This window comes from Pithys albifrons, chromosome 13 (assembly GCF_047495875.1).
Source record: "Pithys albifrons albifrons isolate INPA30051 chromosome 13, PitAlb_v1, whole genome shotgun sequence".
Taxonomy (NCBI): Eukaryota; Metazoa; Chordata; class Aves; order Passeriformes; family Thamnophilidae; genus Pithys; species Pithys albifrons.
In genome coordinates this window covers 20,771,201-20,786,938 of record NC_092470.1, presented here as the reverse complement: position 1 = coordinate 20,786,938, position 15,738 = coordinate 20,771,201, and the positions used below count along the sequence as shown (strand labels likewise).

Below are 15,738 nucleotides of genomic sequence, written 5' to 3'. Positions count from 1 at the left end.
GAGTATTACATCAATATTATCACAGCTCAGCTCTGCTCCTCTGAACTCCTGCCTGGCACCTCTCCCTGTGCCAGGGGCTGGGTGGGTGAGGATGTGCCAGGGCAGCTCTGGTGCCTCAGGAGGGGGCTGGGCAGGGCTGCAGCCACTCCAGGGGCTCTTTATTTTCTGTAGAAATTCAGTTCAGCAAGACCTGACATCCCAACCAGGTCCGGGTTAGTTCAATCCCCCCAGGGCTTTGCAAATCTCTCTGGAACCAGCAAGGACGTCCCTCAGACCCTTTTTACTTCACATCCCTCGTGAACCCAAAGCCTCTCCCGGGGTTTTTCCTTCTGCTTCTCTGCACAGGAACTGTGGCTGGTGCAGAGGAACCTCTGGAGGCCAAAGCTTTGGCAGGAGTGGGACAGCAGATCCCTGTAAATCCAACTTTCCAGGGGTTTCCAGGCCAGGCACGAGGCAGCTGCTGCTGCTGGTTTTCCATGGAGTGTTTGAACTTGGGAAATGTTGTGCTTGAGACCCCAAGGGAGGGACAACACGAGACCCAGGGCCCGTTTTCTGGTGCTGTTTTCCCCATTTTTCCCTCCAAATCCTTTAAGTTCCACTGACCTTTTTCCAAACAACCCCTCTGGAAACTGAACCGAGATGTGAATTCAAAGATTATACAGGGGGGTTTATTCTTTTAAAAAATATATTTATTTTTCATGGAATACTGACTTGTCTTCCACTGCCTGGGAGAGTTGAGTTCCCAGCAAGGGGTTTCTCCTGATGTGCCCCAGGCTGGGAGCAGGAGCAGCAGGGCTGGGACTTCTGCTGGGAGCCTCCACTGCCCAGGGATCCCTCCCTCTGTGCTCTGCTTACTCTGCTTTAAATCACATCAGAGCTTCCTGTCTGGTCTCTTTAACATTCCCTTTTATTCCCAGAAATGCATCTTGTTCCTTTAAGTTGCTGCTGCCCCTCTGAAATGTTTTTTGCTGCCGAGTTTTATGGGGGGAAACCGGCTGGGAAATGGAGTTAAGAGGTGGAATCTCTGCCAGGCAGCGTTTCTGGTGGAAGGAGCCCTGCACAGACGAGCTGAGGAGCAGCCACATCTCCACACCCGCTGGATCCTCCTCTGCTTTGATCTCCATCCCACACATGTGTCCTCTCCCTCCTGCAGACCTCAAATGTGTATTTTCAGGAGGGAAGAATGGAAAGAAACTGGATGTCCCAGACAGACACTCTTTGCTCCAAGAGTGTCTTGAGCTGAGCTTATCTCCCTCCTGCAGACCCCAGACTGCCTGACAGACACTTAGACAGAGACAACGGTCTTTGGATCCATCCCAAAAGGTCTTTGCTCTCAGCTGGGTGGGAAAAGGGGCAAAGCCTTTCCCACTGAGCTCCCTCAGGTAGCACCTGGATGTGGAGATTCCCATTCCAAGCCTGGGGAGGAAGAGGATGGAGGGAGCAGATGCCACCCTGGGATGCTGATGGACTTCACGTGGTTGGGGGTGCCCAGCCCAGAGGGGCCTCAGGGGCAGGGGTGGCTGTTGTGGGCACTGCCCTGGGCAGGTGTGGAACAAGAGCCCCCCATTGTGCCCCAGAATGGGGAAGAAAAGGCTCATCAGTTTTTCTCCTGTCCCTTTGCTTTTGTTTCCCAGCTGGGCTCTCCTGGGCACCAGGAGGTGCCCGTGCCTGGCTGAGTGCAGGGCAAACTAAATGGTGTGGCATCTCCTGGGTGCTGTGGGCACTGGTCTCATTCTTTGGCACCCCCGAGTGAGCAGGGCTGGTACCCACCTGGGGGTGGCACCTGTGCAGAGGTGGCACCTGAGTGAAGGTGGCACCTGGGCAGGGGTGGGACCAGCTTAGGTGACATCTAAGCAGACGTGGCACCTGAATGAAGGTGCCACCCAGCAGAGGTGACACCCCACAACCCTCAGTGACCCCTTGAAGATGTTCCACCCCCAAGCCGCCCTCCCGAGGTGAAGGGTGCCCAGGGGACCCCAGCGCGGTGCCACAGGGAGAGGGCTGGAATTCCCGGCTGGCACAGCCGTGCCAGGAAGCCGCTCCCGAAAGGGTGCCGAGCCGTGCGAGGGCTGTCCCCGCTCCGTCCTCCCCCCTGCACCTCCTCCAAGTTCCCTCGGCCCTCCCACCGCCTCCCGATGCTCGCCGTCTGTCAGGGAGCCGGGAAAGGCTGGGAATAAGGAAAGGGCTCCGCGAGAGAGGCTACCAGTCTGGCCGGCTGCCTGCGCCCATGCTCGGGCAGTGCCCATGGCCCTTCCCGGCGGGATGCTCCTCGCCTGCTCCCTCTGCCTCCTGCCCGGTGAGTGCCCGCTGCCCCTGCCCACCCCGAGTCCCCAGGCCAGGGGAAACCACCCGGGAATCACTTTTCCTGACTTAGGAAAGGCGCTGGAGAGAGCCCAAGGGTAATGAGGCTCCTGGAAAAGTTTTGCCGGGAGTCAGAGGGAGGGAAGGAGGTGGGAGCCTTTGAGGAGGGTGGTTGAAAAGGATGGAGGTCTTTGCTGGGCTCCCCAGGAACGAGCGGGCGGGTGGGCAGCCCCGAGCCCCAGCTCGGGTAGGCAGCACTGGGAACGTGCTCGGGTGGGCAGCCCTGACCCCCCGTTCGGGTGGGCAGCCCCGACCTCCCGCTCGGGTGGGCAGCCCCGACCTCCCGCTCGGGTGGGCAGCCCCGACCCCCCGCTCGGGTGGGCAGCCCCGACCCCCCGCTCGGATGGGCAGCCCCGACCCCCCGCTCGGGTGGGCAGCCCCGACCCCCCGCTCGGGTGGGCAGCCCCGACCCCCCGCTCGGGTGGGCAGCACTGGGAACGTGCCCGGGTGGGCAGCCCCGACCTCCCGCTCGGGTGGGCAGCCCCGACCCCCCGCTCGGCCGGGCACTGGGAGTGGGATGAACTGGTGTTCTCCCGCCGCAACAGATGGTGGGGCAAAGCAAAGCCCCCCAAACGAACGCCCCTTTTACCCAGAACTAACTTGGAGCCCCACAGGTGGCTCGTCCCGTCGCACCGCAGGAAATCTCTTGGGGTTAAATAACTAAGGGGAGGTTTTAGTCTGAGTTTGGTTCCAGAGCTGAGCCTGCGGTTTGTCCCGCGCGGGGCTGGGACGGGACCGGGCTGTGCTTTTGTGCTCCTGCTCGGGCTCTTTTCTTGCAGAAAGAGCCTGCCCAGCATTGGGGATTCCTGTTCAATCCCACCCGGCACCCTCCGGGCTGGGGCTGCCAACGGGGAACATCCTTTTCGGGCACCGCTCGCGGCTGTCCCGGCCGGGCATTCCCGGGCATTCCCGGGCATCCCGACGGGAACGCGCGCCAGGCTGGAGGAGCTTTATGGCCGCTTCGCTTGTTTTCCCCTCCCTGGTGGCGGCTCCTTTCAAGCGACGGCGGCGGAGCTGCCTCGCTCCGTTAATCGGGACCATCTGTGTGTGTGTGTGCCCTGCATGGGCAGCGTGGGGCTGCCCACGTGGAGGGCACAGCCCTGGAGCTGCCCGCGTGGAGGGCACAGCCCTGGAGCTGCCCGCGTGGGGGGCACAGCCCTGGAGCTGCCCGCGTGGAGGGCACAGCCCTGGAGCTGCCCACGTGGGGGGCACAGCCCTGGAGCTGCCCGCGTGGAGGGCACAGCCCTGGAGCTGCCCGCGTGGGGGGCACAGCCCCGGCCCTGTCTGTGTGGAGGGCACAGCCCTGGAGCTGCCCGCGTGGGGGGCACAGCCCTGGAGCTGCCCACGTGAAGGGCACAGCCCTGGAGCTGCCCGCGTGAAGGGCACAGCCCTGGAGCTGCCCACGTGGGGGGCACAGCCCTGGAGCTGCCCGCGTGGGGGGCACAGCCCCGGCCCTGTCTGTGTGGAGGGCACAGCCCTGGAGCTGCCCGCGTGAAAGGCACAGCCCTGGAGCTGCCCGCGTGGGGGGCACAGCCCTGGAGCTGCCCACGTGAAGGGCACAGCCCTGGAGCTGCCCGCGTGGGGGGCACAGCCCCGGCCCTGTCTGTGTGGAGGGCACAGCCCTGGAGCTGCCCACGTGGGGGGCACAGCCCTGGAGCTGCCCGCGTGGGGGGCACAGCCCTCCAAACGTTTTGCCACGGGGTGAAAGCCCCGCAGGGAGACGCAGCTCAGACAGAGAGAGGTTGGGTGTGTGGCACGGGGGCAGCTCTGCCCTGGGCTGGGCAGGAATCCCGCCTGGGAGAGGATTTGCCAGGAGGGGGTTCTGCCCCTGGGTGTTTCTACCCAAGGTTGTTTCTGTACCCAGGGGGTTCTGCCCATGGTGGTTTCAGCCCACGGGTGTTGCTGCCCACAGTGTTTTCCATCCTTGGGGTTTTCTACCCTTGGATGTTTCTGTCCATGGATGATTCTGCCCATGGCATTTCTGTACCCAGGGGGTTCTGCCCTTGGGGTTTCACCCCACGAGGGTTTGTGCCCACAGTGTTTTCCATCCTTGGGTTGTTCTGCCAACAGTGGTTTCTGCTCATGGGATTTCCTGTCCATGGATGGTTCTGCCCAAGGTGGTTTCTGTGTCCAGGGGTTTGTGCCCACGGGCACAGTGTGTGCCAGCCTTGAGTGTTTGTGCCCTTGGATGTTTCTGCCCATGGTGGTTTCACCCCACGGGGGTTTGTGCCCACTGTGGTTTCCATCCCTGGGTGTTTCTGCCCACGGGGGTTTTTGTATCCAGGGGTTGTTCCCACAGTGTCTCCCACCCCTGGGTGTCCCTGCCCATGGGGTGCTGGCACTGCTGCAGCAAACAGGAGCTGTGTTGGTGCTCCCAGCACTCCTGGTGCCCTCCAGGCTGGGATGTGTTGGGGCCACTGGTGGGTGGATTTTGCTGGGCACCAACACTGGTGTTTGGGCATGTGGGCAAGGGCAGGTTTGTGTGACTGGGGGACCCCCCAGGGCTCTGGGCTGAGCTGGGGGTGCCAGGTGGGATGTGCATCTTTGGGAATGGTCCCTCTGCTGTGCAAGCAACACTTCCTGTCCTGGAACAAACCCTTGGCTGTTTTGCCCAAGGGAAATCCCTCTCCTGGCTCTCTCCATTGAACGTGGGACACCTCCTGAACGTGGGTTCTTGTGTTGTCCCATGGCCTGGGAGTGCTTGGAGGCTCCGTGGTGTCCCCAGCAATTGTCTGGCAGCCACAGACCCCCGTGGCATCCACCTGCACTAAACCCATTCTGGGACAATCCAGGGTGCCCCCAAACTTCAGAGCAGGCCAGTTCCTCCTTCCCGAGGCTCTGGTGCAAGCAGGACACAGTTCTGGACTGGAAGGGGGAGAGCCCAGACAAAGGGAGTGGGTCCTGCTGGTCCCTGACACTGTGAGTCCCTCCAGGAGGATGCAGAGATGCCCTTGGGTCAGACCATGCAGCAGTTTTCCTTCCCCACTCTGGTTTTCCAGTGAAGGCAGTTGGTTCCTTCCCTCTCCAGAGGGTCACCAAAGGATAAGACCATTGTGCTGGTTCCATGTGGCACATTTGGGATTGGCCAGGTGGGTTCCCAAGGACCCTCCAGTTCAGGCTTTGATGGTGGAGACTTAATTTTTGGTGGCTGCACCGCCCCAGCAGTGGGGCTGAGTGGGACCCCAGCACCCCATTGTCCATCCACTGGCCAAGGTCTGGCCAGGAAAGATCCAAAATGAACACACACACCCCCTGAGGCACAAGGGGCTCTGAGAAGCCAACCCTTCCCTCCATCCTCTGGCTTTCCTGGCATTTTCCTGGGAAAGGGGCAGTGGAAAACCTGCCACTATTTCTTCCTGATGCCATTGGTGTTATCACAAATTCTCCACAGGGTCTTTAGGGCTGTGAAATGTGTCCATCAAACAGCTCCTGCCCAGGTTTGGGGGCCCACAGGGCTGCAATTCTGGAAGCACAAGGTGCTTGTGTGGCTGAAGCCCCGGAGCTGTTTGTCAGAGATTTTGTGGTGAGCAGGAATGTTACAACACACGAGCTGGGGCTGACTGATCCCTCTGTTCATCCCCAGCATTCCCTGGCTCTCCAGGCACTCCAGCAGCCACCAGAGCCTGGGCTGCTTCCCAACAGCTGATGACAAATGCTGGCTCTGAGATAGGAGCGTGGAGAGGAGCTGGGTGCTGTCAGCATCTCAGTTGGCAAGGAAGGATTCAGGGGAATTAAAGGCAGAGGGAACTCGTGGCCCACCCTGCTCCTTCTCAGGGCTTTGGCCCAAATACCTTTTATTGAGCTTAAAGATTTCCGTGTTCAGCCCAACACTTCAATCCTGGGAACAGAACAAGTGATGGGATGCAAAGGGGCATCCGATGCCTCCCAATCCCATGTGGGGCTGGGGATGGGATTGAAGGAGCCCAGCCCAGCAGTGGGCACCACTGGCATCCCAGGGATGCTGAGCATGCAGGGATCACATCCCTGGACCTGCTGTCCATCCCAGAGCTCACCTCTCCTTGTGGCTTTGGGCAAGGAGAGGAGGCAGGACCGAGAACAGCCAGGCCAGTCCTGAGGTGCCAGTTGGAGCTGCCTGAGCCTGGCACACTCCAGGGCCTTGGCACGTGGGAGCTTTCCCTCTGCCACAGCTCCCAGGCTCCTCAGGGAGCAGCTGGCTCATCCCTGCAGGAGGGCAGGAGCCTGGCATGGCACGTGCTGTCCTCCTGTCCCATCCCTGCCCTTTTCCTTGGCTCACCCCTGGACATGAGACAGAGATTCCCACGGGATGGACTCACTGAGATCTTTGCCAGGTGTTGCTGCTCCAGGTTGGCTCAGCCTCTCTCCAAACACTCCTGGGCTGTGGCAGTGCCCAGTGGCCCAGGCTGGGTTTGCACAGAGCAGCTAAAATGCTGCCTGCATTTCCCTGCCAGGCCAATAAAACCAGGGAACTCTCCCTGAACTCCAGTGCCCAGCTCAGAGCTCCATCAGTCAGGAAGGTCTGGAGCAAAGGAAGCAAACCAGAGCTCCAAACCTCTCATGGCAGGAAAAACAGGCTTAGGGCATCTCAGTGCTGCCAGGCACCTTCCCAGAGCCCCTTTTCCAGCTGTGAATCCTGAAGGATCCAGGCAGGAGGAAGGCACAGGGACTGAGCATCCCCCTCCCTGGGGTTTCCATTACAAGGAGAACTTATTTTTATCCTTTTCGACAGGAAAAGTGGCTTTTATTCCCATTATTTTTTTTCCCCAAATATGTTTCATTTTTTCTCTTTTCAATATTTGACCTGACAAGAATCAAAAGTTTGGACAGGACAGAAGCTCCGAGCTGGGAAAGGAGGAATTTGAGGCTTCCTGCCTTGGCAGCCTCACAAGCAAAACATGTGGCTTTGGGTCACTTATTTATGACAGTGATGTCACTCCTGACAAGAAAATGAGCCTGAGATCTTTGGGCTTGCTGGATTTCCGTGACAGCCCCTCCTGAAGTTCCCATTAGCTGGAGCCAGTTTAAAAAGGCTCTGATGTTTGTTTGGTTTCGTTGTGCCTCGAGTGCACCCACATCTGGGGGGGGTTGGAGGTCCCTCCCCTCTGCCATCCTGGGCCTCCAAACTTGCCTTCCAGATCTTTCTGCTTTTCCAGCCTCATCACCTTCCCCAGAATCTGGGACCTGCTGTGGCTGGGAGGCCCCTCACAGCTCTTCTCCCTGTTCCCCCATTCCAGACATTTCCCACTCATGGAATATTTCTGCTCTTTATTTGAGGGTTCATGTTGCCTGCCATGATGTGCTCCCAAAACAAGGAGCCATGGAATGGGTTCCCCAACTTATCCCAGTGTTCCCATCCCCAAAACCCTCTGCTGGGGCTCTGCAGAATCAGAGCAACTCTGATGAATGCAAAATACATCAGATGGAACCCCACCAGGTCCTCTCTGACCCTTGCTCTGTATCCAAGATGGAACCCCACCAAGTCCTCTCTGCCCCTTGCTCTGTACCCAAGATGGAACCCCACCATGTCCTCTCTGACCCTTGCTCTTTATCCAAGATGGAACCCCACCATGTCCTCTCTGACCCTTGCTCTTTATCCAAGATGGAACCCCACCAGGTCCTCTCTGACCCTTGCTCTGCACCCAAGATGGAAACCCCACCAGGTTCTCTCTGACACTTGCTCTTTATCCAAGATGGAAACCCACCATGTCCTCTCTGACCCTCTCTTTGTATCCAAGAAGGAACCCCACCATGTTCTCTCTGACCCTTGCTCTGCACCCAAGATGCTTCTCCACAGCCTGGAATTGAACCTGCTGGAAATGCAAACCCCCCTCCCCAAAATCCTCCCTCTCCCGGTGGGTTTTCCAGCCAGGTCCAGGTGCCACCCCATCTCTCTGGTCCAGCAGTGACACCCCGGGGTGCCCCCAGGCCCCCAGTCCCACCCTGTGTTTCTCCCCTGGGTACCAGTTAACTCGGGGCAGGTTTTCAGTTGTTTTGTGATGTTAAATAAGGTCAATGCACCACAAAATGTGCTGGCTCCCATCCCTGTCTCCTCGGGTTTCATCCCTGCTTCCTGGAATTCCTTTGTGGAGGATCTGAGAGCTCTTTACCTCAGCTCTGCTTGGTGAGAGCCAAAGCTGCACATTGTTCCTGTGGCTGCAAAGAGCAGCTTTATCCCGACATTCCTACCTATCCAAACACTTCCCAGCCTCAGTTCTTCTGACTGGAAGCAGCATTCCCAAACACTTCTCATCCTCAATTCTTCTGCCTGGGATCAGCATCCCCAGCCTCTCCTACTGACAACTCCTTCATATCCCCATGAATACCAAAGATGAACCTTCAGTCACTGTTTCTAAGAAGGATTTCAAGACCTTTCATTGCCCTGAACCCTCCAGAAGTCTCTTTGTGTCCCAGTGGGAATGGAGATCCAGGAGATCCTGGAGATCCTTACCCATTTCTGGAGCACCAGCTCCTTCCTGGGACCTGGATAATGACCCTTTGTGTTTAAACAACACCCTGGGGAAAATAATATTAAGAGAACTCCCCTTTATTGCATGAAACATTTGCATCTGGGGGAGGTCTGAGGGTGCTGCTGCTCTGAGCCAACATCTGGCTCTGGATAAAGATGGGATAGAAGGGCCTGGAAGCTGCCAGGGTGTGACCATCTCCACCTCAGCTGGAGGAGCAAAGTGTCCCAGAGCAGCAACCCTCACAGGGGGCCTGAGGAGATGTCAGAGGGGAGGAGGATGGTCTCCTTTCTCCCTCCCATGCCCATCCTGGCTCCAGTTGGTTGTTTTTCATCAGCCAGGATGAGCTCAGTGCCCACAAGCAGCTTGTTGGTGCCAGCTGGGGTGAAGCCCCTCTGCAGGTGGGTGGGGAGGGGCTCCTGCAGCTGTGGCCTCTAAACCCCAAATGATCCTGCTCAGAGCTCCAGCCCTGGGGCTGGGCACTCCCTGGGGGCTCAGGGCTGGAGAGAGGAGTGTTGGGTGGCTGCAGGTAAGGTGGGTCTGACGTGCTTTGGGTCTTGCAGCCTCCTCTTGGTCATGGCTGGTGTGGGAATGCTGTTCCACAGAGGGACAAACCATCCCTGGTTCATGCAGGACCCTCCTGGGGCATATTTTACAGCTGGGGGAGCAGCATTCCCAGGATGGTTGAGGGTGGAGACACCTCTGGAGGTCCAGGTTGCCAGAGCTGTGTCCAGTTGGAGCCTGAGTATCTCCATAGATGGAAACCACCCAACCTCTTGGGGTGACCTGTTCAGTGACCCCAGCAAAGGAGTGTTTTCTCCTCCCAGCTCAGCCCTGGGCTGACAGGATCCTTCTCTTCTCCCCCAGGGCTCAGTGACACCTTCAACATCGACACCAAGAGGCCCAAGATCATCTCTGGCTCCAAGGAGGCCTATTTTGGGTACACGGTGCAGCAACACGACATCGGGGGCAACAAGTGGTGAGTGGGCTCTGGAGAGGGGGGGAATCCTCAGCAACCCTCCCAGAGCTCTGCCTGCCTCCTCCTGCTCCTTCTCACCCCACTCTGGGGTGGGGAGTGCTGTGGCTCCAGGGGACACTGAGCTTTGCTCATGGTGCTGCCGGTGCCCAGCAAGGTGGGGCACAGAGACCCCTCTCCTTGGCACAGGAGGAGTTTTGGGAGGGGGTGACAGTAAATGTTGGCAGGGTGTGTGCAGAGAGTGCTGTCCTGGCTCCTGCCCCTCTGCCTCCCGTGCACAGGGCTTTGCTCCAGCAGGTTCCTCACCCCTTGGAGCCCCTTGGACTCCAACACTGCTGGAAACCCATCTGGATTTGGGTCAGGGCCATCCTGTTCTCTGCAGTTTCCATCAGAGCCTGGTCTGCAGAAGTGCTCAGACCTGCCTGTGTCCACCAGGAATGTGAGATGGGCCTTGGATGGGCCCTGCTCAGGTTTTGGGTTTCAGGGGGGGTTGCTCCTCGCTGCAGGTCCTGCACAGATGTTGGCAGGGCCCCCTGGTGCTCTCCAGGAGCACATCTGGATGCTGTGGTGGTCAGGGCAGCTCAAAAGCCCATGAAATGCACCTCAATAACTGCAGGATCTGTCCCATGACTGGGTCACAGCCAGGCTTAAGGCAGCAAGAAAACTTATAATTAAAGCACAAGGATCCTCCTGGAATTCAGGAGTCAAACCTGTCCTGCCTTTCCCTGCCCTGTGCTGGTGGGACACACAGGGCTGGATCCCATCCTGTGTCCTCAAGCTGAGCTGCTGTCTCTGTGCAATGGAATTCTGGGGCCAGTGTGGCCACTCTTCCCCTGGCTCTGAGCCCTGTTTGCTGCAGGGATTGTGTGGTTTGCCCAACTGGAGCTCTGGGTGCTGTTCCTGGGGTGCTGCTGCTGCTGCCCCGGGTCTGGGGGGGCTCTGTGGGCTCTGGAGCTCCCAGAGAGCTGTGCCAGGGGCCAGCTGGTCCCTGGGCACCTTTGCCCCTGGCTGTCCATGAACCAGTGCTATGGGATGTTTCCCAATCCAGCAGCTTTCACTCCAGAATCCAGCAACATCTGGCTGGGCCAGAGCCCTCCACCTTTTCTTTGCTTGAGAATGTGGATATTTACCCAAACAAAGTTTCTTGGGGCTAAAGAATTTTAGGCAGCTCCTGGCCCAGGTCAGTGGAGCATAAACACAGCTCTTGAGTCATTCCGGGGAACAAACCACATCCCTGCACCATCCTGTGCTGGACCTGGGTGAGGAGCTGGTGGTGGCAGATGGTGCTGCTCTGCTGGGCATGAAGGGCTCCATCCTCAAGTGCTGGAGCTCTCCTGGGTGCCACTCCATGCCCGATTGCAAAGGGGTCCGGGTGCCTCCATGCCCACCTGCTCCATGGGCTCTGGGGGGTGGGATGGGGCTGTGCCCTCCAGGGCAGCTGCTCTGCTGGTGCTTCAGAGCACGGGAGCTCTTCCTGTGCAGAATGAAGGAAATGTGAGGTATTTCCCACTGGGAATGGATCCCAAGCCCCAACCCTTCGGTGCTGTTTGTGCTGGTTCCTGCCAGAGGCTCTGCCAGGCCAGGGCTGAGCCCAAAGGCTGTGCAGGGATGGTGGTTCTGGGAAGCACAGGAGGAACAGGAACTGAGTGTCTCTGCCATCACATTCCTCCCTGTCTCTTCTTCTGGAGAACATCCCTTTTCCATGTCTCATTTCATCCCAAGCATGTCAAAGCCCTGGGAGTGTCCAAGGGCAGGTTGGATGGGGCTTGGAGCAAACTGGGCTGGTGGAAGGTGTCCCTGCCCTTGGCAGGGAGTGGAATGGGATGGAATTTAAGGTCTCTTCCCACCCAGAGCATCCCAGGATTTCTGAGGGATGCTGTGCTTGCCCTGGGAACTCCAGCTCAGAGCAGCCCTTGGGTGCTCAGGGCCTGCAGGGGCTGGTGCTGCTGCTCTGCAGGGATTTCTGCCCAGAGGGAGCCCTTGGAGGGAGATTGGTGGAAAACATCCCTTTGGGGAATATTTCCAGCCCCATTGTATCTGTAGGTGCTGATTTCTCCATGATCCCAGCACAGGCTCTCCAATTCCTGTGCCATTTGGAACCTCTTTTACTTCTTCTCCTGCCTTGGAGTTTCCACCATCACTGATGAGATGGTCAAAGCTGAGGATCAGTTAAAGGAGGATTTTTTCCTCCTTTTCCCAGCAGGACACTGGAGCAAAGACCAGCTCTGGCTTATTTTGTCCCTTCTCCCTTTTCTCCCACCAACATGAGGCAGGACACAGTTTTAGTTTCCTCTGGTTTGGGTTCCTCTGCATGAAGAAATTTTCTCTGCACAGCAGGAGTGTCCATATATACATAGATATATACATAGATATGTACATAAGTGCAGCATCATTTAAATCTGCAATTATGGGGCACAAAATGTCTATTAAATATGTGGACAGAGTGGAAAACTGAAGCCACCATGACTCACCCTGGTTAGAGGAGAAATGCCTGAGCTGCCCAAACCTCCACAGCACAAACCAAGGCCATGCAGGGAGAGCAGGATAAGGATTGTCCCAAGCTCCAGCCAGCCCCAGGAGCTGGCAGGAGAAAGGGAGATGGCAGGATGAAAGCCCAGCAGAAGCCAGATGAGCATCTTGCAGGGGAACACAGGAGAGTTCAGAGGACCTCAATGGTTATCTCAGAAGCTCCGTGTGGTTCCAGGGACGTGCAGGGGCCCAGCTGCCAAATTCCAAGCCTGGAATCCGAGGACTTTGGCACCTCTCCTTCAGTCTGAGCCTTTTAATGCTGCTTTTGGCTGCTGTGGGTGGGTTTAGAAGGGCTTCAAAGCAGTTTATGTACAGATAAAAATATGTACAGGTGTGTGTGGAAGGGCACACTGAGCTGTGGACACACTCACACATAACACTCTCCAGGTTTATTTTTAATGCCTTTTCCCCCCTTTTCAAACCTTTCAAGGAGTGACCCATCATTTGCACGTGAGGGCTGAAGTTCCAACCCAGAGAGTGGAAAATCCATGAGGAAAGAATTCAGATTATTAAACTCTAGAGGAAAAAAAAATAATCCACTTGGATATGCAGTGCTTGAAAAGCTCCTGGATTTGGGGGGTGAGTTTTCTCCGTCTTCCAGAGCAGTGAGTGGCTCTCAAACCTCCCTCTCAACACCTTCTCTCTTTCATTAAGCTGGAGGTGCCTCCTCCAAGTCTGTGAATGGAAAAGATGACAGCAGGTCACTGAAATCCACCCCAAAGTGCACCAGGGCTTGGAGCAGCAACACTCAGGCAGTGGCTGCCCAGCCCTGGAGCCCTCCCAGCACCAGGTTATGGGGTCTGAGCCTTCCCAGTGCCCAGGGCTGGGCATCTCTGGGGAAACTGGGGCAAATGGGAGCTCCCTGTGCTGCTGCTCTGGGGGCAAAATGACCTGGAAGGAGTTTTAGGGAGTTGCTGGAGGTGATTCTGGTGTTCACCTGGAGAGTGGACTCTGTCCCAAGTCACCCTCTGGTTCGTGCCATTTTGGGGGGTTTAAGGTGTGACTCTCTGGTCCAGGCAGCTTTGTTGGTGTGGATGGATTTATTTGGCCAAAATAAGTGTGTTCAAGCATGCAAAGGGTTTGCACAGTGCACGTGGGCTGTGTGTCCATGGAAGGTGGAAGTTCCCAAAGCCTTGGGTGCTCTTCTCGTGGTGCTCAGGGGTGTTTGTGGCCAACACAAACTGGAATCCCACCGAGTCTGGAAGGAAAAGGTTTTTAGAGGTCCAAGAGCAGGTGAAACAGGGAAATTCTCTCCTCTTTTTGACCTCCCCCTTCTAATTGTTTGTCTTGATTCCTCCCCATCATCCCATGAGCAGGAGCTCTGTCATTCCCTAAGGAAGGACAATTCCCTCCTCTCACACATGCATGGAGGGCACTCCAACCACTGCCCTCAGCTTCCCACTGCCACCAGAGCCCCCAGCACAGGAGCAGGAGAGGGAAAGGGTGCCAGGGGGTGGGCTGTGTGTCCACAGGGCGATGGCACCATCCCTGATGCTCCACACCAGTGGCAGGACCAGCTGTGGCTGAGGAGTGAAGGTTTCCAGCTATGCAAAAAATGAAGCTTTGAGAAGAACAGGCTGTGGAAGGAAAGCCCTGGGAATAAACACCCATGAGCTCTGAGAAGCCATGAAATTAATAAATACAGCATTGCTGGGCTGGCTGAGGGTGGCAGGACTGGAGAGAGGGGTCTCCTTTGGGTTCAGCTCTGTGGGGGCAGTGTTGGGGTGCTCCTCAGCTGCTCTCCCCATCCTGAGCTCCTGCCCTGGGCTGGCCCAACCCCCCTTTGCAGCTGTGAAGCCTCAGTGCAGGGTTTGCCCTCCCTGAGTCCCCCAAACCCCATCCCTGGGAGCCCCCAGAGCTGCCCCAGTGCCCGAGGGCTCCTGCAGAGGGGCAGCCCCTGCCCTGCGGCTGCTCCGGCACAGACATGACGTTGCCAGTCTGGGCACGGCAAAAGGAGGAGGGAGAGCAGAGTCTGCTCCGAGCGTTTCCAGCTGTAATTGTGCTGATCTGGAAAAACAGTTCGGGCTTTGCTCTCTCCCTCCTCTCTTGGCTGAGCTCCTCCCGTGGCTTGGCAGCTGCCCCAGAGTGAGGGTTGTTTTGGTGAGAGGGGCTGGAGCTGCAGAGCGTCCCTGCAGGGTGGGCATTGGCAGGGTGTCCCTGCAGGGTGGGCATTGGCAGGGTGTTCCTGCAGGGTGGGCATTGGCAGGGTGTCCCTGCAGGGTGGGCATTGGCAGGGTGTTCCTGCAGGGTGGGCATTGGCAGGGTGTCCCTGCAGGGTGGGCATTGGCAGGGTGTTCCTGCAGGGTGGGCATGGGCAGGGTGTCCCTGCAGGGTGGGCATTGGCAGGGCGTTCCTGCAGGGTGGGCATTGGCAGGGCGTTCCTGCAGGGTGGGCATTGGCAGGGTGTCCCTGCAGGGTGGGCATTGGCAGGGTGTCCCTGCAGGGTGGGCATTGGCAGGGCGTTCCTGCAGGGTGGGCATTGGCAGGGCGTTCCTGCAGGGTGGGCATTGGCAGGGCGTCCCTGCAGGGTGGGCATTGGCAGGGCGTCCCTGCAGGGTGGGCATTGGCAGGGCGTTCCTGCAGGGTGGGCATTGGCAGGGCGTCCCTGCAGGGTGGGCATTGGCAGGGTGTCCCTGCAGGGTGGGCATTGGCACGGTGTCCCTGCAGGGTGGGCAGGGTGTTCCTGCAGGGTGGGCATGGGCAGGGTGTCCCTGCAGGGTGGGCATGGGCAGGGTGTCCCTGCAGGGTGGGCATGGGCACGGTGTCCCTGCAGGGTGGGCATGGGCAGGGTGTTCCTGCAGGGTGGGCATTGGCACAGTGTTCCTGCAGGGTGGGCATGGGCAGAGCATCCCTGCAGAGTGGGCATGTTGTCCCTGCAGGGTGGGCAGAGTGTGGGCAGAGCATTCCCTGCAGGGTGGGCACAGCGTCCCTGCAGGGTGGGCATGGCCAGAACATTCCTGCAGGGTGGGCAGGATGTCCCTGCAGTTTGGGCATGGGCAGAACGTCCCTGCAGGGTGGGCAGAGTGTGGGCAGAGCATCCCTGCAGGGTGGGCAGGATGTCCCTGCAGGGTGGGCATGGGCAGAACGTCCCTGCAGGGTGGGCAAAGCCTCTGCCCTGCTCTCCTGTTGCCACCAAGGGCTGCTGGCACCAGGGGCCACCTCCTGCCCTCAGCCATGCCCCCTTTGCTGCCCTTGTTTCCTTGTTTGGGTTGGAAAGGACCTCAAGGCTCGTCTCATTCCACCCCCCAGGGACCTTCCACTGGACCAGGTTGCTCCAACCTGACCCTGAGCACTTCCAGGGATGGGACAACACCCTGGGAGCTGGTGCCCAATGGTGCCTCCAGGGGCACAGGGGTGGGGACCCCCCCAGCCACTGCTGGCTGGTGGCAACGGGGCACTGGGCAGGGCAGGAGCCACCTGGGAAGCTCT

The 15,738-nt window shown here is 58.3% G+C and overlaps 1 protein-coding gene across 1 annotated transcript in view; it reads left to right on the top strand.

The window, feature by feature from the left end:
• The first annotated feature begins 2,139 nt into the window (after nucleotides 1–2,139).
• Nucleotides 2,140–15,738, top strand: part of ITGA11 (integrin subunit alpha 11) — a 51,503-nt gene continuing 37,904 nt past the window's right edge. Inside the window, exons 1-2 of the mRNA XM_071568222.1 lie at nucleotides 2,140–2,296; nucleotides 9,672–9,783. Coding sequence (XP_071424323.1) covers nucleotides 2,245–2,296; nucleotides 9,672–9,783 — 164 coding nt within the window. The 5' untranslated portion in view covers nucleotides 2,140–2,244. The remainder of the gene's footprint in view (nucleotides 2,297–9,671; nucleotides 9,784–15,738) is intronic.